The 19,603-nt window shown below is 55.4% G+C and overlaps 8 protein-coding genes across 8 annotated transcripts; 4 read left to right on the forward strand and 4 right to left on the reverse strand.

The window, feature by feature from the left end:
- The first annotated feature begins 101 nt into the window (after positions 1 to 101).
- Positions 102 to 3,136, forward strand: C8Q71DRAFT_222937 (uncharacterized protein). The gene is made up of 11 exons (XM_047917114.1): positions 102 to 293; positions 345 to 369; positions 425 to 514; positions 573 to 638; positions 692 to 819; positions 873 to 1,178; positions 1,237 to 1,262; positions 1,319 to 1,494; positions 1,559 to 1,871; positions 1,929 to 1,947; positions 2,003 to 3,136. Exons 1-11 carry the CDS (start codon positions 194 to 196, stop codon positions 3,040 to 3,042), a joined length of 2,289 nt encoding a protein of 762 aa, XP_047783879.1. The 5' UTR covers positions 102 to 193; the 3' UTR covers positions 3,043 to 3,136.
- A 1,991-nt stretch (positions 3,137 to 5,127) lies between these two features.
- C8Q71DRAFT_734755 (uncharacterized protein) lies at positions 5,128 to 6,076 on the forward strand. The gene is made up of 5 exons (XM_047922422.1): positions 5,128 to 5,299; positions 5,361 to 5,378; positions 5,451 to 5,519; positions 5,587 to 5,710; positions 5,764 to 6,076. Exons 1-5 carry the CDS (start codon positions 5,287 to 5,289, stop codon positions 5,945 to 5,947), a joined length of 408 nt encoding a protein of 135 aa, XP_047783880.1. The 5' UTR covers positions 5,128 to 5,286; the 3' UTR covers positions 5,948 to 6,076.
- C8Q71DRAFT_853353 (aspartic peptidase domain-containing protein) lies at positions 6,048 to 7,718 on the reverse strand (the record flags this gene model as incomplete). The annotated part of the gene is made up of 7 exons (XM_047926933.1): positions 6,048 to 6,338; positions 6,401 to 6,442; positions 6,491 to 7,128; positions 7,188 to 7,377; positions 7,431 to 7,482; positions 7,536 to 7,556; positions 7,612 to 7,718. The coding sequence occupies 7 exons, from the start codon at positions 7,716 to 7,718 to the stop codon at positions 6,048 to 6,050; spliced, it is 1,341 nt and encodes a 446-aa protein (XP_047783881.1).
- Positions 7,719 to 8,193: 475 nt separating this feature from the next.
- Positions 8,194 to 9,727, forward strand: C8Q71DRAFT_734764 (GTP-binding protein ypt1). Its single transcript, XM_047922423.1, has 7 exons — positions 8,194 to 8,416; positions 8,490 to 8,609; positions 8,820 to 8,832; positions 8,886 to 8,969; positions 9,023 to 9,153; positions 9,203 to 9,306; positions 9,367 to 9,727. The coding sequence occupies exons 1-7, from the start codon at positions 8,351 to 8,353 to the stop codon at positions 9,464 to 9,466; spliced, it is 618 nt and encodes a 205-aa protein (XP_047783882.1). The 5' UTR covers positions 8,194 to 8,350; the 3' UTR covers positions 9,467 to 9,727.
- C8Q71DRAFT_734767 (cyclin-like protein) lies at positions 9,646 to 11,193 on the reverse strand. Its single transcript, XM_047922424.1, has 4 exons — positions 10,933 to 11,193; positions 10,799 to 10,880; positions 10,368 to 10,744; positions 9,646 to 10,306 (listed from the first exon to the last, which is right to left on the reverse strand). Exons 1-4 carry the CDS (start codon positions 11,076 to 11,078, stop codon positions 10,018 to 10,020), a joined length of 894 nt encoding a protein of 297 aa, XP_047783883.1. The 5' UTR covers positions 11,079 to 11,193; the 3' UTR covers positions 9,646 to 10,017.
- A 116-nt stretch (positions 11,194 to 11,309) lies between these two features.
- On the reverse strand, positions 11,310 to 13,790 carry C8Q71DRAFT_734770 (MFS general substrate transporter). Its single transcript, XM_047922425.1, has 11 exons — positions 13,242 to 13,790; positions 13,136 to 13,180; positions 13,007 to 13,079; positions 12,762 to 12,944; positions 12,564 to 12,707; positions 12,332 to 12,511; positions 12,201 to 12,278; positions 12,106 to 12,149; positions 12,013 to 12,059; positions 11,714 to 11,959; positions 11,310 to 11,661 (listed from the first exon to the last, which is right to left on the reverse strand). The coding sequence occupies exons 1-11, from the start codon at positions 13,560 to 13,562 to the stop codon at positions 11,592 to 11,594; spliced, it is 1,431 nt and encodes a 476-aa protein (XP_047783884.1). The 5' UTR covers positions 13,563 to 13,790; the 3' UTR covers positions 11,310 to 11,591.
- Positions 13,791 to 13,830: 40 nt separating this feature from the next.
- On the forward strand, positions 13,831 to 16,037 carry C8Q71DRAFT_223613 (uncharacterized protein). The gene is made up of 3 exons (XM_047917118.1): positions 13,831 to 14,593; positions 14,659 to 15,461; positions 15,522 to 16,037. The coding sequence occupies exons 1-3, from the start codon at positions 14,011 to 14,013 to the stop codon at positions 15,744 to 15,746; spliced, it is 1,611 nt and encodes a 536-aa protein (XP_047783885.1). The 5' UTR covers positions 13,831 to 14,010; the 3' UTR covers positions 15,747 to 16,037.
- A 442-nt stretch (positions 16,038 to 16,479) lies between these two features.
- Positions 16,480 to 18,459, reverse strand: C8Q71DRAFT_223410 (vitamin B6 biosynthesis protein). The gene is made up of 11 exons (XM_047917115.1): positions 18,132 to 18,459; positions 18,040 to 18,069; positions 17,951 to 17,986; positions 17,807 to 17,899; positions 17,662 to 17,751; positions 17,228 to 17,609; positions 17,140 to 17,178; positions 17,053 to 17,078; positions 16,921 to 16,998; positions 16,825 to 16,865; positions 16,480 to 16,770 (listed from the first exon to the last, which is right to left on the reverse strand). The coding sequence occupies exons 1-11, from the start codon at positions 18,270 to 18,272 to the stop codon at positions 16,725 to 16,727; spliced, it is 1,002 nt and encodes a 333-aa protein (XP_047783886.1). The 5' UTR covers positions 18,273 to 18,459; the 3' UTR covers positions 16,480 to 16,724.
- Between the last annotated feature and the right edge of the window lie 1,144 nt (positions 18,460 to 19,603).

Consider the following 19,603-nt stretch of genomic DNA (forward strand, 5'->3'; position numbering starts at 1 on the left):
CGTTTCATAGTCGTATGGAAGGACACTTGTTGAGAAATCCCGTTATGGCGAACTCATCAACTTCGATGGCTTCGTGTCGACGTCCTTGGAGCCGTCGCTCCGTCACCTATAAAGCCCTCGCGCCTCATGGCCACGTCCGGTGTTCTTCCCATATCGCAGTTGCCGGCCTGCCCACTGCTTTGGTCTTCCCAAGATGTCTCCGAGGACCACAACGAGCCGATCCTCCTCTACCTCGCCTCGTCCAGGGAAACGAGTACCCGGCCAGCCCAAGTCTACACGCCAACAATACAGCGGTGCGTCTAGTCCATCATCCGTTCGCATCCTTGTGTCTGATGGTTCTCTAGCATGCGGCGCGTGTCGTATGAGAAGGTTTGAATGCTACTGTGTCATCGTGCCGTGTCATGTACTAACAGCGATGATCCAGAGTTCGATGCGACCTGAAGGATTTACCTATGTCGCCATCGGGCCAACACCCACCCTGCTCCAATTGCAGCGAGCGAGGCTTGAAATGCGTGTACGAGTCGGCCGTGAGTATCGTGAGAGGATTGTTCCTGACATAGTCTGGCATCTAGGGACGAGTTCGCCGAGGTCAAAGCTGTCAAACTTTTGAGGCGCGGCAGGCGCCTGCAACAAGTCGAGTACGTCTCCCCTCATTGTGCTATACTTGGTCGAGTTCATACTCCCTGTGCAGGGCCGTCTATGGCCAGAACGCTGGGGAAGAGAGCTCCCTACATTCTGTCACGCCGCCTCGGAGTGTCATTCCCCGATTACGGCCGGAGTTCTTCAACTCGCCTTTCTTCCACCGATTCTACACGCAGCGTGAGTCTATTCTGACAGGTGCCTCCGCAACTCACGCCTTAACGATGGATCAGGGCCTATACTGGAACCTGTGGAATTCTGTAACAGGTACTACGAATATTGCAAGGGGAACAAAGACCAGTTACAAGCGCCTGGGCAGCTCATCGCCCTCATCCTGGTTGTCTGGGCTGCTAGTTTCGGCGTAAACGAGTATGGCGTAGAGGAGCTCTACGACGGTCAAGTGAGCCCGCGCAGGAGGAGGGACCGCATCAACGAGATGGTTCAGGAAATTTTGTTTCTCATCGACATCCATAGCATTCTGCGAAAACCATCATGGGATGGCGTGAGGGCCCTTCTTCTAGTCCTTCCTCTGACTCAGGGTGAGTGCAACGTTCATACCTCAGCCAAAGGCGGTCTTAACGGCGCTTCCTGATTTAGAGGTGCAGTCTCCCATGGAACGACTGGTGAGCACATGAAGACACGAATCGATAAGGCACCTATGCTCATTGGCTACCGTTAGGCTATGTATGAAGCCACTATTAGCCAGGCGTACACCCTTTGCAGCCTGTCTTCCGTAGCTTCCGTGAACAGTGGTCACGGCGAATACGTGGACGCGCTTGTGCGCGCGCGGATCTTTTGGTATGCTCACGTCATCGACGGAGTTACTTGTGGTCTGCGGGGAGGCAGGATCTTGCTGTGAGTGCATTCAGCAATCGAGTATCGGAAGCCTAGTTTGACAGCGAAGCGCATATGGTTATAGCACAGATGACGATTTGGCCTCTTTCGAAAGAACCCTTCCGCCGGCAGCGGAGAGTTCGGGGACTTCGTCCCTCTATGCCTTCTCATCCCGCCATGCTGCAATCCCCATTCGAATCGCGTCGGTATGTCGTGATATCCACGCTGCACTTACGGGACCCAAGGCACGCCAATGCCGTGAGATCGACGAGAACAAGCTCCACGATGCTTGGGAGATACTTGATCAATGCTGGAAGGACTTCGACGGACTTCGGCATCTCGGCACGGATGGCTTTGTACAAGTGGAGGATATTGAAAGGTTTATTGATGGGTGGCAGGTGAGAGCTTTACGCCTTATCTGGTCATGTTCATTACGGACTCACCTCCGGATCCAGATATTCATATTTGAGTGCCGTAAGTCATTTCTACTCTTTGATGCCCGCGGGGTCGTTGACCGATGGGCCCCCAGTCAACGTTGTCCGCGAAGCGTTGAAGCAACGCCTCGTTGCACGCCCCTCCCCCGAGGCACCATTTCTTCCTGATGCCCAGACGTCTGGCCGAACACGGGACTTCGAGGCAATCACACGTCTGTATGCCAAAGCAGGGGCAAAGTGCCAGACGACGGTCCGTTACATCGTCCAGATTCTCCGACGAAACCTCGGTACCCACTTCTTTCAATTCGACTCTGCTTTCATCCGCGACGGCTGCTTCTTTGCTGGCTTCCTTCTTGCTGGTGAAGGCGGAAGCATGGAGGACATTGAGACCTGTCTGCAAGCACTCCGCGAGATGCGTTGGACGTTCTCAAAGTGTGAAGAGCGAGAACAGACGGTGAGGATGATATGGGAGTCCAAAATGCCTCAGGGTCGCACTCGTAGCTTCACAAACAGCCCTCACGACGACGGCCTCCGTTTATTGACCGCCGAGCATCCGTACGCCAGACGACCCCTTGCACGACCTATCAGCGTGCCTCCTCTATCGCTTTCACTTTCTACCGTCGCTCTGGCGGGTCCGGCATCCGCGCCGAGTACAGCTTGTTCAAGCGGTTCGTGGCCCGCAGGAACTCCGCCGAGTAGTGCTGGCACGGGCATGTACGAAGGATCGGCGTCGTCCGACCGTGCGTCGCCAACGTCGCCATTCTCCCACCACGTTCCAGACGGCCTGTCCCTCGACACCGCTTTCCACCACAAAGCGTCCCTGGTCAACCACTCACCTTTGACGTTCGAAGGCGCGAGCCACGCGCGCGGAGGCGACGCGGGCTTCGACAACGTCTTCTACTGGCAAGCCTACCCGAGCTACGGAGCCAGCGGCGAGATATCAGGCAACCAGCACGTTTCGTCCGCCGCGCTGCTGCCGGGAGCCGCCGACTCGGATTTCACGTCCGCGCACTATTTCGATGCCAGCGCCGTGGTCTTCCCGAACGCTGTCATTGGTCACCAGACTGCTGCCTCGACGTCTGCTGTCGGCGGAGATGCTCGTCAATTCGGTAACGCTTCTTCTCTATATCCATAGGCTCGAGGAACGGGATGTGAATCTCTTTGTGTCTTGGAGCCTGTCCATTTTAGGGAGCATCATGGTCAGCGGTCACTTCTTGGACTCTACTCACACAAAACCTATTTAGCTACTATAATACGCGACATTGCATATGAGGGACGATGTGATACATATCATTCTACTAGAGCTGTATCTACTAACAACATTATTTGTCCGGACTGCCGTAGTCAGCACGTCTAGACGCATGCATGTACGAGTTTGGTTGTTCTTGAAGTGCACATACCGGGATATATTCTTGGAGTAGCTTAGTCCGCACGCGTGTCGCGAAGCGACACTGTGAGCAACAAAGAAAGATCAAGAATCAGAATGATGAACCGTCTGTCGATGCACCAAATTCAGAGAAGATGCTATGTAGCATTCGTGTCAGGGAACGAGGTGGTCTATCGGCGCCCGCCGAGTTAGATTACAATCGGATATGTGCTCTGTCACCTGTGAGGTCAGCATACGCTCGTCATTCAAATATTCACTGTCGAACCTTCAATTTATTTGCACATTGCTCTAGCGACAGCAAGTACAATCCGCTACGGTCACCGTTGGGTTCCTCGTGACGAGTTGATCTTAGTCACTGCCATCCGCGCTCCCGGGAAGCGTTATTCGGCGAATAGCAGCCGTGAAGGCTTTAGGCTCGCATGCTTATGTTTGAGAAGCAGCGAGGCGCCAGTTTATACCGGCAGACAAATAATCAGCGCATCGCAACAAATGTACTCTTACACCCTCAGCAGTTCGGAGATTCGTGCTACCCGTCTGCTAGTGCTCTATCTCCGGTGTCTTATGCGTAGTCTTTCTAGCCACTGGCACCCGAGCGAACACTCGGGCTTACACCTTCGAATCATCGTCATCTACCATGATCATACGGTGCGAATCGTTTTCTGGGGCAGGGTCCCACAAAATATGCTGCTGAAGGTTCTGTTTAATCGGGTTGCTGCCCACCACGCGCTGTATGGGGGACGAATCATTAATGAGGCTGGCGGAACGGGGCCACAAGGACTCGGACGGCGAGATCGTAGCGTCAACTTGAAGTGCTGCGATGCAACGGCCCATGGGAGTAATACGGTCGTGATGAGTCATAATAGTGCTTACCGAGATAGCGCACCGGACGTACTTCGAATGGTGTCCATCTCATTTATGAATCACTAGGTTCGCGGGACGGCGGTGAGTCGCCACATAGACTTGCGAGTCAGGCTCGCTCATACCAAGGGAGGCCGGCACTAAAGAACATAATGCGCCTAGTAACACCTCCACATGGACAGAACAAGACAGTGACGATCGAGTCTATGCTCCGTTTTCGACTGGGGAGACTTCCCCGTTTCAGATTACGTGTCTCGTCTATTGAGTCAGCCGAATGTGCGTTCTCCGGAGCATGTCTGAAAGAATGTCACCAGATTTATAGGACATGTGTGCGGCTCGGAAGGCTAACCTAGTGGTCAGACATTGCCACCCCAATTCTGCGGCATGCAACAGATCATAGTACCGGACATTCGAAGAGCGGCGACATACCGAAGAATATCCTCTTTGGCGACATCGTGAACCGTACATGTGTCAGACCAGAAGTCCTTGTACAGTAACAGAATCACGGTCGCGTGGTACAACAAGGACCTCTCCGGGTTGCACCATCGTGTCGGTGACGATGCCCCACTTGGTGCAGCTTGGGCTCCGAGCGGAATACTTGATTACGGATTTCGTTCAGCACCCGGAGCGTCCTTCAAGGTCCGCGGATAGGCACCAGAAAGATAGGTTCGACGCATCACGCACCCCAGCATGTGGAGAACTGCCGGTTGGTGCCTTTTTAGTACTTCTGAGTTGACTGAGAAGGGTCAGTTTTCGGAATCAACCACTTATGTCGAGAAACTTCGTCTTTCTTTGACTCCAGACATCACAGGAGCACGGCTTAATTACCCAGCCTGGTGTGATCCGCGGAAGAGCAAGTTCGCAACGTACGTCTCGCAAAGACCCAAGCGAACGTAGTTGCCTAACCGGGATGTTGCCTGCTGACGTAACGGAGTGTTGCTGTGCATGCGGAGTGAGGATGCTCCACAAGTTGACCACACTGTGACCACAACTCCAGGTCGCTGCGCGCGGCTCACACATTCGACTGCCAGCGCCCTCCTCGCTCTCTCAACACCACCACTGCGTTGGTATCACGACTCGACTTGTACCATTCATCTTGCATCCTCCAGCGTCGTCGAACAGCTTCGCTCCGTGATGGACTTCATTTGTGCGCGTGTACTGCTTCAGACCGTGTGATACATGCTGATACGCGGAACCATTTCTGACAGTTTGCCTCCCGATCATCTGTACGCGCCTCTTACTGAGGGTCTGCTCACAGTAGTAGAATCTCGTTCGTCTGACCCGCTCTTATTTGACAGTCGGATGCCCAACCAAGATCAAAGCGGACGGTGACCAGACACCCAGGGTGTGTCCCAGATGTAACAACGGTGAGTCCCGAATACTTCGCACCACTCGTTCAGCAGACATCTCGCTCATGCATGTCTGGTTCGGTAGTATCTGTAACCAGCGCGAAGTCGAGGCTATGGTTCGAGCTCTGCTGGATTCCGCTCGTTCCGATGAAGTCGAGCCGCATTTGGATGTGCTCCATATGCCAATGGAACATCCCGCTCCAGGCTAAGTGAGCTGCCGTTCCATTGCTCAATGGTATAGCGTATTCAAGCCTTGACACAGCTGGGAACCTGCCTTACCGGGTGGAAACCATCAGCCCGGGGGGCGGGGCATTTCCCAACCAGGCTTACACGGCCAGCAGTCTGGGTACATGCAGCCGCCTCCGAATGGCTATCAACCGGGTTACCAACCGGGCTATATCAGCCACGACAACCCGGCAGGTCAGAAGGGACCTGCTTCACAATGAGATGTATACACCTTCCCGCCATCTGTACAACAAGGACTCTGTGATTCCATGTATTCACAATAGCTCTGCCGGCATGTAACACTACATTGTAGAGTCCTATTCAGTACCGGATTATTTTACGACCGCGACTACGTGGCTCGAGCCAAATGTGAAGGAGCAGCGCCAGTATAACGCCGAAGACAAAGCCGCAGACAACAGCAACACCGCAGACGTCGGCACCAGTTAGTTGAGTTGAGCGAGGCGCGCGCGAATGCACCTGGCCGGGTGCAGTTGTATCGTCGCCGCGGACAGCCCGAAATTGGGCGAGAGCGGCCGTGGGGTCTGTCATACCGAGAAGACCGATTCTGTGAGAGCTTGCATTCGTAGCAGCATGGTGCACAGCGTAGACGTTCTGCGTATGGACAATGTGAAATCGGTGTCTGGGAGATAACACATGAAGCAAGGAAAACTTACCCGGAGGAATGTGTCACCGAGTAGCCAGTCGCCAGAAAAGACCTAGAACGAGAGTCAGCGGCAAATGACTAATTTTCCAATATGCCATACCCCGTCGTTGGCCTGTATGCCGCCCATGCACCAGCCGTCCTGTTGACTGCCGGGTTCCCAATTGACGTCGGCAGGATCCAAGACAAATTCCTGCTGGTTGTCGCCGTCGCCGAGAACAAACCCGACGATGGCAGCGCGGTTACAGCGGACCTGCCAGCCAGAGTCCGTATTCCTTGTGTTCCCCACCGACTGCCAGAACCTCTCGACGTCTGCAGAAGGCCCGAGTAGCAGCGTAGTACCAGTGTCCAGGATCCCGATATTCGTAGACGCCCCAGAAACCGAAGTCTTCGACAAGTCGAACCGCGTCGAATTAATTGTGATATACTGGAGGGGCACCTTCCAGAAATTATATTGACCGTCGTTCGTGCCGGCGGAAGATACGGGGATGTAGGTGAAGTTTGACGAGGAGTTTGCGTATGTAGGATCCAACTGCCCGATAGCGAACGAAGAATCGGTCTTGTTTCTTCCAAGCTTGTACGCGAAAAAGCGATCATCTTCGTCCAGGGACGCGAAGACATTGTCAATGAAAGTTTGTCCATAAGTCCCTGCAATGGATGCCTCAGCTGGGAAGGTCAGCCCTAGAATTCCACTGTAGCCTGTCCCGGAGAGGTCGAGACCAGAAGTGCCGTTGGCCAGCGCTATACGATCATGGCTGTGTTCAGACCTGTCAGATAAAACACATCGCAAGTGTACTGACCGAGGACTTGGGACGAAACTTCATAGGATCCCAAAGCGACGGTATCGGCAACAATACTGCCAGTGACAGAGCCGAGCAGATAACCGAGATGAAAAGCGGCCCCAGAGAGCGTGAGGTTGGCCGTATCAGTTGTGTCGAACTTGGGTACCTCGGCACAGTCCTGCGTCGTACAATTTGACGAGACCACCCACTATTAACAGCAGGCAGTCAGCAACTCGAGAGCGAAAGATCACCCTGGCGTACCAAGTCGGAGGATCCTGTGTCGAGCAACACTTCGAAGGTTTGTCCGCCGATGCTATTGCACGCCCGGGTTGAGCCAAAGAATGTAGGATGTGCTCCAGGACCCACCCTACATCTACGAGATATGCGCTGACGGACGAGGAAGGTCAATTCGCGTTGACAGGCGCAACACTGCACGACTCACTACTCATTGGAGTTGGACAGCGAGACATCGCCGTTCGTGCCCTGGGCGTTCGCTCCTTGATATCGTGGAACAGGTGTGATAGGGATGTTAATTCCCGGTGCCCCCATGTCGCTCTTGATAAACTGTAGGGTACTATCACTTCTTGTCCTCTGAGCACGGTTTGCTAACGACGGGTAGATAATGGACGACGGGCACCGTGCTGGCGGCTGACGGAGGCTGGACTTGTCCGCCGCGCACCGTGACGTCTCCGGGGCGCGCAAAGCGGATGCGGTCATCGAACTGAGAGTATTCGGCGGCATTTGGATCTGGAAGAGAGCGTACCTTACGCAGGTCTACATCATATTGTTGAACGCATACGCCCGACTGAGAAGGCGAAGTATGTAGACCTCGGCGCCGACTGCGCGCTCGTCACTGGCACCGCTTTGGCAAACTTCAAGTTGGCAAACTCGGCGGTGTTGGCTCTGTTCAAAAATCAGTACATGCGAGCCTACCCTGGATAGCCTTGTCTCCTCGCTCCCTGAGCTGCGATATTTTGCAGCAACATGCTACGACGGGAGACGGAGTGTGACAGACTGAAACGGAGAAGGAACAGTGCCTCCCATAAAGGAGATTGCCGGTCACGCCGAACAGCACGCGTCACAGCCAACAGCCCATTGACACACGCCTCCACCACCTTCATCCGCCGCCCTCTCGACAGCGTCCTGCCCTCCCTCGCCCTCGCCCGACCGACCTTACCGCCATGCATACCAGCGAGTACGACTACCTCTTCAAGCTTCTCCTCATCGGCGACTCCGGTGTCGGCAAGGTAAGCCCCGCGCGCATCCTTACGCAGTCGCCTAGGACTGCGCTTGTGCTCACGCACATTTGTCTACCCCTAGTCGTGTCTGCTGCTCCGTTTTGCCGACGACACGTACACGGAGAGCTACATCAGTACCATTGGTGTCGACTTCAAGATTCGGACGATTGAGCTGGAGGGTAAGACCGTGAAGCTGCAGATTGTAAGTCACACTCCTTCGAACATGGGCGAAGAGCGCCGTCGGCTCCGGGAGCAATGCACAGACAACTGGATAACCAGTTTACCTCTGCGCCTCTTGTCTTGTCTGCGTTGCGCTCTTTTGCCTCATGTTCGTTCAGGCGCTCCGTCGGCGACGCGTGTCGTCCAGGCGCATCTTGTAGGACCATGCTGATACCTTTACCTTGTTTTACAGTGGGACACGGCGGGTAGGTCATTCGAACCACTCATATACAGCCCTTCTGACCTTTGCGGCGTACAGGGCAGGAACGATTCCGCACCATCACGTCCTCGTACTACCGTGGCGCGCACGGTATCATTGTTGTCTACGACGTGACTGATAACGGTACGTCAACCACCGCTACGTCCAGGAGTCTGCTCATTACCCGTCGTCTCCAGACACCTTCACGAATGTTAAGCAGTGGCTTCAGGAGATTGACAGATATGCGTCCGAGGGTGTTAACAAGCTCCTGGTTGGCAACAAGTCGGATTTGACGAGCAAGAAGGTTGTGGAGTACAGCGCCGCAAAGGTGTGTCTCGGTAAAATCTGCTCCAAGAGTCTCACTGAGTGCCATCCAGGAATTCGCGGACCAACTGAACATCCCCTTCCTCGAGACGTCGGCGAAGAACGCTACCAATGTCGAGCAGGCTTTCTTGACTATGGCCAAGCAGATTAAGGACCGGTATGTGTCTCGCCCCACTATTCCATATCAACCCAATTGACATAAACACCACCACGTTAGCATGGGCTCTAGCTCGTCAACTGTTGGCGGTACCGGCAAGTCGTCGACGATTACACCAGGCCAGACCGTCACTCAACAGTCCTCGGGCGGGTGCTGCTGAGTGGTTCGCTCGCCTTGCTGGCCTTCGGGTTCCCGCCACTCTTCAGGATAACTGGGCGCATAGAGTGACTGGAAGTGGTCTCTGGAGGGGTTCTCTGCTACATTATCTATGCTTACAGCACTAGTCTACGTGTTGTCGGACTCGTCTGTCTCATACTGTCCCTGAGTGTTTTCCTTCACCCTTGTGTAGCTGGTGTCCGGTTCATCATCTGCACGATGCAAGGATGTTGTCTTTTCTCCGAATCTAATGCCCTTATTGCAACGTCGGTAGTGAGACGCGTACTCTGGCTGTGTGACTGAAGTCACTGCAGATCATTCGTAGAAGGGTCCCTGTTCCATGAGTACACATGTACGCTGTGACGCGAAGCTTCAAAAAGTTCTCTGTCGACACATGTAGTAGCCATTTCGAGATTGAGCCGAATCTCGGGGATCGTTGCTACCAGAAGTGCGAAAGAGTATGCTTGAGGGACGAAGGAACAAACTAGACGCGTCATTATCACACGATGTTCGACCATAGAACTCACTCTAATTTACATGTCGTACAAACGCCCCTCAATGCCCCTCTCCGCCAGCCGGGCGATGCTCCTCCAGCCACTGACGGACGCCCTTCTTCGCCACCATCCCCATTACACGCGTATGATCTTCTGATGTCCGTTCACGATACAATCGCATGATGTACCCGCACACGTTCCAGAGGTCCTCCCACTCTGCGTCGAACAGCTCCCACCAGCAGTTCTCGGGCGCGGACGGGAGGCCGATGCCCAGGTGGCGCGTCGTGAGCAGGATCGCGGCGCAAACGATAGTCGGGACGGAGTAGAGCGCATACACGGGCGTCTGCAACCTGGCTCCGGCGGAAGCGCGTGGATAGTAGTGAACGGACAGAAGGAGAGCAGGGGACTTACGCGTCGTTCAGGTAGCCCCATGCTTTGGTGCAGACGTCCTCCCGACTTGTGAGGCCTAGCACTCTGAGGTAGTTGACGAGTGTGTTGTAGGGCAGGACCACGGTGAGGTTGAAACCGAGTCGCTTGAGGATCTGCATCTCGGCGACGACCAAGGCGTCCTTGAGCTCGTAAAAAGTGTTGCCGAAGTATGACATGGGGGTATACTTGAATTCTGTGCGTGGATGTGCTGATGTGGATGCGAGTCTTGACGCCATGGCTTGCGCCCGTATGTGGGCTTTACGCTGAAGCAGCAGGTCGTAGATGTTGATGAGGTCGCGGATGCGTATGGGGCACTCTTCGAGTTTGGATGCGAGGTAGAGAGCGCCCATACCTATATCCTGAAGCCGAGGAAATTCAGCGTGAGCTCAGGTAGATGTTGGACGGTAACGCACGCCTATGCCGAACTGTTTCATAGATGTGACGAACCAGAACCTCTGGAAAAGGATCTGAGCAGTAGCTACTGCCACCTGGTTTCTGAGCGAAGCGGGGGGTAAATGAGACGTGTCATATCCAAGTAATCACTCACTGTTTCAACAAAATACCCGCTTCGTGAATGAGCTTGCACCCATATGCACGCAACTCCTCCTCCAGGCCGTCTGGTATGCCATCCTCCCGAGACGGCGTCTTCTCTATCTGAGGCAGCGAGGCGAGCGGATACAGCGATGTTGACATGTTGTGTTGATACTACAAGGCCAATGAAGGCCGCCAGCCAGAGTGTAGTGAGCCTTGTCAATGTAACTGAGTTCGAGCTGCGGCGCGGAATCTTGAGTAGAGATCTGGATCCCGACGGCGTCGATCGTTCGGCAACTGCCGGGCGTTGAGTTCGAAGGGTTTGCCAAGATTATGTAACATGCTGTGTACTACTTACTACTAAGTAATTACTCGCCTCATCCTGCCAGTGAGTTCGGCTTTGCAAATAACTTGTCATAAGTAGATGATGTATCATGGACAGTACTTCTAGACATGTCGTCTGCTGCTCTACAAGCTCCCCAAGTCCGACGCGTTCTTCTCCGTTCAACAAGGCGCCAGCTACTGGCATATGATTCTGCTCGCACTCGACGAACTCGAAGTACCTACCATCGTGGCGGAAATTACCTCGGACAGCCATCTTCTTTATGCAAAAATCCACGGCAACTGTCACTATGTATCGGGTGCAAATGCGGTAAGAGCCCGCAATGCAAACGCTCATTCGAAGCGACGCGCCCTCGGCACCATCGCCCAAATGACAAGCATAGTGGACACCATCGACACGACCCTGCAGAATTCCGTCATCGAATGCCGGCGGTGACACGGAAGCAGACACTCACAACGGCTGGAGCGCGCCTATGCCGAACTTCGACGCTAGGAGTCCGGTTACAAGCGGTAGTACGGCGGAGCCCGTCTGCCCGATGCCCGCGATGTAGCCCATGGCACCAGTGCGAAGCCATTGGGGCAGCAGCGCGGTCGAGTGGTTCATCATGATTGGGTACATGGGCCCCATCAAGAGCCCGATGAGCGAGACGGCGACGGCATTCTCGACAAGAGAAGGGACCGTCCAGATGGTGACTTCCAGGCTGTGTCAAGTCGGTCAGCGAAGAGCTTCCAAAATACGGAGGTATTGACGTACACGATGACTAGTGCTCCGTAGGTGAGTATAGACCACCTCTCTCCCAGCTAGAGGCTTCATGAGCGACAATCAGAGGGACGAAGATGTTAATACCTTATGGTTAAACCACAGAAGGACGATTCGTCCGAGCATCAGACCTTATATCCTCTTTAGCATCGTTGCAGGTCGTTTGTCAAACAGACACATACCTCCGAAGAACCCAGATGAGATATATCCGGCAGTGGCATTTCCGCCTCGTTTTTCTTCAACGAACGTGACAATCCAGCCTATTTCATCCGATTTTAGCTTCGCAAACGCGCTCTCGTACGACATGGCTTACCGCCGAGCGACACTTCGACACCGACGTAGATCAAGCAGAAGATGGACAGAAGATGGACCTCCTTCACGCGCAAGATCTGCGTATATGCATTACGTCCGCCCGAGCTAGTCTGAGGAGCCTGAGGAGCCTGAGCGGGTGTCTCTCCCGGTAATGCCACCTGGCCTGCATCGGCAAGAACATCTGTGGCGGCGCAGCGTGAGTGGTGATGAGACACGCATATACTGCCGACTACCTTCTTGTCTACGCAGGCGGAAGACCACTGCCAGACATACGATGTTACTCGCGGCGATACTGGCCGCGATGACGTAGTGGAACGACCAGTGCCGGACAGTTGAGAAGTGCGTCGCTACCAACGGTGAGACGAAAGCGCCAAGGCCTGCGGGACGAGTCTCAGCCATGATCCCCTACGTTGAATCCAATGGGGCCTCACCGTAACAGGCATGCAGTATGGCGAAGTGCAGACGCACATGCTGCTTCATGCTGCCGACGAACCCGTTGCACTGGGCCATTTGCATGGCGATACCGAGACCAGCGAACGCCACACCAACGTTCATCAAGACAAACGGACCAGCGGGGGCAATCATAATGTAACCAGCTAGTTGCAGGACTGCACCTGAAAGACGATGCAACGGCGCGTCAATCACGGTTTACATTATGCTGCTGTTTGCGACCTACCGACAACGACGACTTTGCCGAAGCCAATACGTTGGTTCAGGTAGACATTTGCCATCGCACCACCTATAAAGCCCTGGGGGAGTGTTCATTGACAATCGACAATTGTGCATCCATCGGTACCGCTCTTACCAAAGTCATAAAGACGAACAGTAAGGAGACGACGTCAAGGCCAATCTTGCCGAAGCCATAACAAATCAGTGTCCTATAATACTCACTCATGCCATTTCGTGCTCACATTGTAGTACTTCTGTATTCTAGGCAGGAGAGGTCCGAGAGAGCCATCGTTCCAGCCCTCTAGAAAGTAAGAATAGCACAGGGCTGCGAAATAGATCCTACTCCTCCAGCGGTAGATCTTGGCCTGAGCTGGCGAAACTGCAGCAACGTCTGAGCCATCTTCTCCGGTCCGAATGACTGAAGCAGTTGACGCAAGCTGAGTCTCCGGGTCCCCGGACTTGCCACTGGCGCTGTCCACAACGTTGCGACTGGTGAGGTCGTCGAACTGACCATCTTGTCGGTGCGCAACGGGCCTGAGCTCGATTCCCTGTGTCGAGGACATCTCTCGACTGTGGGGGTTGTAGAGACGGAGATAGGAGCAGGGATAGAGCAGACACAACGTATCATCATCATCCGCATGCGGTAACTTCTAGCGATTGCTTAGCCGTGTTCTCATGACCGACGGACGTCGGGCCGCCAGGAACGCGTCCAGACAGAGGAGAAACCGGTCTATCCAATATCTACTACCCTCAGAATCTTGGGTTTGTCGGGTTCCGACACTCGATGAAATGTATGACAAGGACCAAAGGACTGCAGCTATGATTACCGGGGTTTGCCGGGCGTTGAGTTACAGAAGTCGGTTCGCGCTCACGCTCAAGCCAAACACCACACAACAGAGCGCGACCCCATATGGAAGGCGTTCTGCTTGCTCTTTGCCACTGCTGGACTGACTGTCTGCACCACTCATATCTGGCTTGTTCCTCTCCAGCGCAACTCCCCATTCATATACCATGAGCCTCCCTCCAAAGCCTGATTTCTCCCCCTCTCGCTACCCGCCAGACTACCGTGGCTATGACCGCCCACCGCCACCCCCGCCCGGTGATCGGTACCGCTCCGAACGAGAAGTCTACCCTCCTCGCTCTCCACCACGGTCGCGCTACCCAGCGGACTCGTACGTGGCCTCGAGACCAGTCGACACGTACAGGGCGCCTAGAACAAGCAAAGACTCATACGTCGCAGCATACGACCGCCGCGAAGACGACCGCGACCGCGTGCACAGAGAGTACTGGGAGCGTGAGCGCACTAGGGAATGGCGAGAGCGTGGATACCCTCCGCCCTCGCATGTAGATCCAAGGTACGCAGATGCTGGGAGGAGCAAGGATGAGTGGGACAGGGCACGCAAGCATGATACGAGGGACCGGGAACGGAGGCCAGACGAGCGGAGAGGGTATGAGAGGGAGTGGGAGCGTAGGGAACTCACGCCTCCGCCCCGGACTCGCAGGCCGCGCCCTAGGGAGCGCTCACGAGAAAGAGGAGACCCTAAGGACAGAGTATGGCTTCCGCGACAGTCCAAGTCGCCGCCGCGTCGCATGGGTGCGTTCTGTGTCCGCCATGAAAAGAGGACGTCCAGGAAGTCCTGACCCTTCCCATTGTCCCAGCTCGACCTCGGTCGCCTTCTCCAGGACTTTCAAATCGACGCTCACGGTCTCCGCCGCCAAGTCGTCGACATTCTCCTCGCTCGCTGAGTCCTGTACGGCGTCGTTCACGTTCACGCTCTCGTAGCCCTGTCCGTCGCCGCCGCTCTCGTAGTCCGCCGAGACGATCTTCTCCGCCAACTCGACGGCTCTCGCGGTCGCCATCATCTTCACCACCACGGAACCGCTCACCAACTGTAACGCCGCCTCCTGCGCGCCGCTCGCCTACCCCTGCGCGCCGCTCGCCTTCACCCATGCCTGCACGAGAAAAGCCATCTCCCGTAGAAATGAGAAGCAGGCAAGTGTCCGCAGGTCCGTCTGCACGAGCAACCCCCATAAGGCGCAGGACACCATCTCCAGAGCCACGGATCGAAGCCCCAGTTCCGACTGCACAAGCGAAAGGCAAAATGCGAGAGACTTCGCACGATACCGACAGGGATGGTGACGTAAAGATGCACGAACCCATGCCTTTGCCCATGCCAGCAGCGCCGGTGTCGAGAGAGCCTGCGCCTCATTCTGAACGACGACGGTCGCGCTCCCCACCTGTGGCGCCTCGAAACTACGCGCCTACGCCTCCGACGCCCTCTTCGCCCTATCCAAACTCTGGATTGCCGGCCAAACCTACCTTCCTGCGCCGCCCGACGAGGCAAGTCGAGACGCCGACGGTGGAAAGCCCCTCAAGCACTAGCAAGCCAGCTCTGCCCACGCACCCGAAACCTAGGCCGAGAGAGCATGAGGATCCGGAAATTAGGAGTCTGAACATCGGGGTGCGTGCACTCCCTTGCTCATTGTGTCTTGAGTCCTGAATCCTTTTCGCCGCTCTGTAGATCGCACAGGCTAACGCACAACGCCGGAAGGCTGCCAACGAATACGCGGAGCGCTCGCTTGCTACGCAGCGCGTGATGCGTGAGCTCGAAGTCATGAGTCTCGATTTGCGAGCGGCGGAGATGCGGAGAATCGTTGCGGATGACCAGCTGGAGCGGGCGAAGGCTGGAGTACTTGGGATAGATTACAACGGCGTGCCTACTGAACTGCCGACGCAGGTGCAGTAATGGGATGTTCGCGGCTGTCTGGGGAAAAGGAATGTCCGATGAGGGCTTGAGTGGATTGCTTCGGTATTACAAGAGACTATGATTTAGGTATGGGTCTGCATTCCATGTGTGTCCGGCCTGGCTCCATGGGCAGAGCACAGAAGAAACCTTGTGCCTAGAGGAGGGATGCGTCTGTAGTCTTCCCAGATACAAAAGAGTAATTACCGCACCTGCATGGCTGAGAACATTTTCGTGGAGTGCATCATGAGCTAGCAAGACGCGGCAGCAAGTGTCAGCCAAACGCAGGTCCGGACGCAAACTGAGGTGACGCACTGTGATACACTTCCTATCCTTGCCCTCCCTGCAGATCTCGGACTGTGGTGTATGCCGCTCGCCTTCAAAAGTGTACCGCGAGGTTGGATCCTCCTGTACGCATGGACGTCCTCGTCAGTCAGAGCTTTCGTGTGGAAACGCGTAAGGTCACTTACGGCGACGAACGCCTTCAGCTGCTCCTCCGGTTTCTGCTGGCCTGACGACATCCCGCTCGTCCCGTCGCTATTCTCGGACCCTGACTTGACTCTGCAGAAGAGTTTGTTCACAGCCGACATGCGCTGTTGTACCACGGAGGTTGGGTAGGTGCAGGCGAGCAGGTTGGAGCTGAGAGAATGAGTGCGCGCGCGTCAGTGCTCGGGCTGAGTATCGGGCTTGCCGCTTGCGTTTCTGATCACGCCGCCGACGATGACGTCCGCGCGTCGGCACCACCGACGCCCACAACCATCTTCGAAGTGAACACACAACTATACCATTCGTATGGCGGTACTGGTACGTCTGAATGGATTTAGCCATTCTATGCGATACAACATGAACTTTTTGCTACAATAGTTATACCCTAGTGATCCATGTATGAACTGGCTCGTTACTCTGTATACCACTGGTCCCATGCCCAAGGGTTCTCGTAAAGTCAAGTCTTGGAAAACAATACAATGCCATGGGTGCACTTCACCAGCCGCGCAACGCGAGTCTTCCGCCCTTAAGGTTGTCGTTGCTGCAACGAAACTACATGAGTCTGACTGCTGAATTTCAACTCGTGGTGACTTACATGGTCAGCCCAACCATCGCCTCGCCCAGGTCTTCGGAAATCTGTGGAAAACATTGAGCTCTATTTCTGAGCATGTGGTGCTATATGTATATTCACCTCGGCGAGGATTTTGGGGTTGTTGTAGTGGGTAACGGCCTGGACAATGGCGCGTGCACGCTTCGCCGGATCGCCGGACTGTCAATTCATGTCAGTCATGTCAAGGGCACCGTGTCGCGCAAGGTTACTGACGTGGAAGATACCGGAACCAACGAAGACTATCATAAAATCTCAGGTCAGGAACGGACTGTGCCTTGTATTTATCACTCGGGGACGTACCTCCGTCGCAGCCGAGTTGCATCATGAGCGCAGCGTCAGCTGTAACTTATCAGCATGACAGGATGGCAAACCGCAGAACATCACTTACCCGGGGTCGCGATACCACCCGCCGCGAAGTTGACCACGGGCAGCCTCTTCACCCTCGCAGTCTCTTTCAGCAGGTGGAACGGCGCCTGGATGTCCTTCGCATACGCATACAGTTCCTCCTCGTTCATCACGCTCGCCTTCCTGATCTCGCTCTGGACAGAGCGCTGGTGGCGCACGGCCTCGACGACGTTACCAGTGCCCGCCTCGCCCTTGGTGCGGATGAACGCCGCGCCCTCAGAGATGCGGCGCAGGGCTTCACCGAGGTTACGCGCGCCGCAGACGAAGGGCACCTTGAATGCGTGCTTGTTGATGTGGTGCTCCTCGTCCGCGGGCGTGAGCACCTCCGACTCGTCGATGTAGTCGATCCCGATGGCTTGGACAATCTGCGAGCGCAATTCGGCGACGTGAAGGGGGTCTCGACGGAGGATGGCGTACCTGTGCTTCGACGAAGTGCCCTATCCGCACCTTCGCCATGACGGGGATCGTCACAGCGTCGACGATCTCCTTGATCATTTTGGGGTCGCTCTGAAGATGATGTATGAGCCTGAGAGAAGGCGCGCCGATGCATATAACGACGTACCATCCGGGCGACACCACCGTTAGCACGAATGTCGGCGGGAACACGTTCCAGGGCCATTACGGCACATGCGCCTGCTTCCTCCGCGATGCGAGCCTACTGTGGGGTAAGAACACCTTCCGAGGGCATTCGGGGAAGACGACAGACCTGCTCAGCGTTCACAACGTCCATGATAACACCACCCTGATCTCGGGGTTAATCTCATACAACGATGCGAGAAGCAGCGATGAACCTGCCTTGAGCATCTGGGCAAGTCCGGACTTGACCTACAGCAGGGTCCGATGTCAAACCGAAGCAGACGACCCACAGTGTTCAGCCAGCGACTTACGCCAAAGGTCCCGAGATTGCTGCTCGTGCCATCCTTGCCCGTCGACGATCGCGTCGGCGCGAGAACAGGCGTACCGGTAGAGTTGCCCGCGCCCTGGGGCACGGGCGGGGTAGCGCCGCCAGACGTGGTGGGGGTCGACATGGTTGCTGTCTGTGGTACGAGCGCGTCTGAACGAGAGGTGAAAGTGCGCAGGCGTGAGTCTGACTGAGTCAAGAGAGAGACGGCGTGTAATGTGCAGCTCGGTGCTGACGCCGTCCCGGATGGGCGGCCCTTCCGTTGGTCTCATTTTGACTCTGCGATCGGCCTGCAGATCATCGGATCAATCGTCCCCCGGCCCGCCCCCGCACCCAGCCACATCCGCGTCGCACCTTGCTTCTGCCACCACACTCTGGCTGTGCCCGCAAGTTCCTTCAATTGAGTTTTCGCGTCTGGCAAAGATGTCCAGTATCCTCAAGCGCACGTCCTCTCGAATCGCTGCAGCGCGGGCGCACGAAGACAACCTTCCGTTGACGGGAAAGACTGGCAGTTCTGACTTGAAATGAGGTGAGTGTATCACTTGGCCCTATGTAACGCATAGATCATGCTCTGGTACACGGGTACTTCCATGTTGCTCTTGGGTGGACATGTGTGCGGGTTATATACCCCAGACGCCATCACAGTGGCCAGGCACACATCCCCTAGAAGTTTGTATGGGCGACATTGCATGTAGGAGGTGGACAGAGCTTCATTGAGAGGGTTGTGATGCCGTCCAGGTGCTGTTGAGTGCGACTGCATCCGTCATGGTGACAACGTGGACGGCACATTACCGGAACTTGCGTCCGTCGAACGCCGCAGCCAGCCGCAGCCTTGCCATTGCGACACTCGCTCGCGTCCACCGTTATCGGCGACCGCTCTCTCGACCATATCCACAACACCGCTCAGGATGCTGTCCCTAGAATGCACACGCAGCAGGTGCAGATCCACCTCCGGTGGGCAGGACACGACGTGCGAGCCACCTGTCTGGCCTTCGCTCTCATAAGCTCCGGTCCACCGATGCTTAGCCGACTCAAAGTGGTTCTTTCTATGCCTGCAGCGTCTGCCTTCTGACGCACGGGCGCAGGGGATCAAGCTCTGTCGCCTTCATTTCCGATCATCTTCCGTCTATCTGCAGTGCGCTGGGTGCGTTTGATCTGATACATGCTTTCATGAGATGGTATGAGCTGACGGGTATGGTCTACTTCACTGGGCGCTTCACGGATGCGCGCGTACACGCAGTGTCCGTTCAAACGTCCGACAGTGATCCAGACGCGGTAGTTCGCCTTGCACGACACGTCGTAGCGCTGACAAGAAGAGGGCTACGCGTCAGATTTCGGTAGTCTGCTCACTTACTGTTGACAGACGGTCAGGGCAAGTTTGCAACGTGGCTTTTCCAATGCCTAAGTGTCTTGGAACCATACTGTTTAGGCGGTCACAGAGTTGGAGATGCACGCCGG

This window comes from Rhodofomes roseus (assembly GCF_022264815.1).
Source record: "Rhodofomes roseus strain CIRM-BRFM 1785 chromosome Unknown C8Q71scaffold_2, whole genome shotgun sequence".
NCBI lineage: Eukaryota > Fungi > Basidiomycota > Agaricomycetes > Polyporales > Fomitopsidaceae > Rhodofomes > Rhodofomes roseus.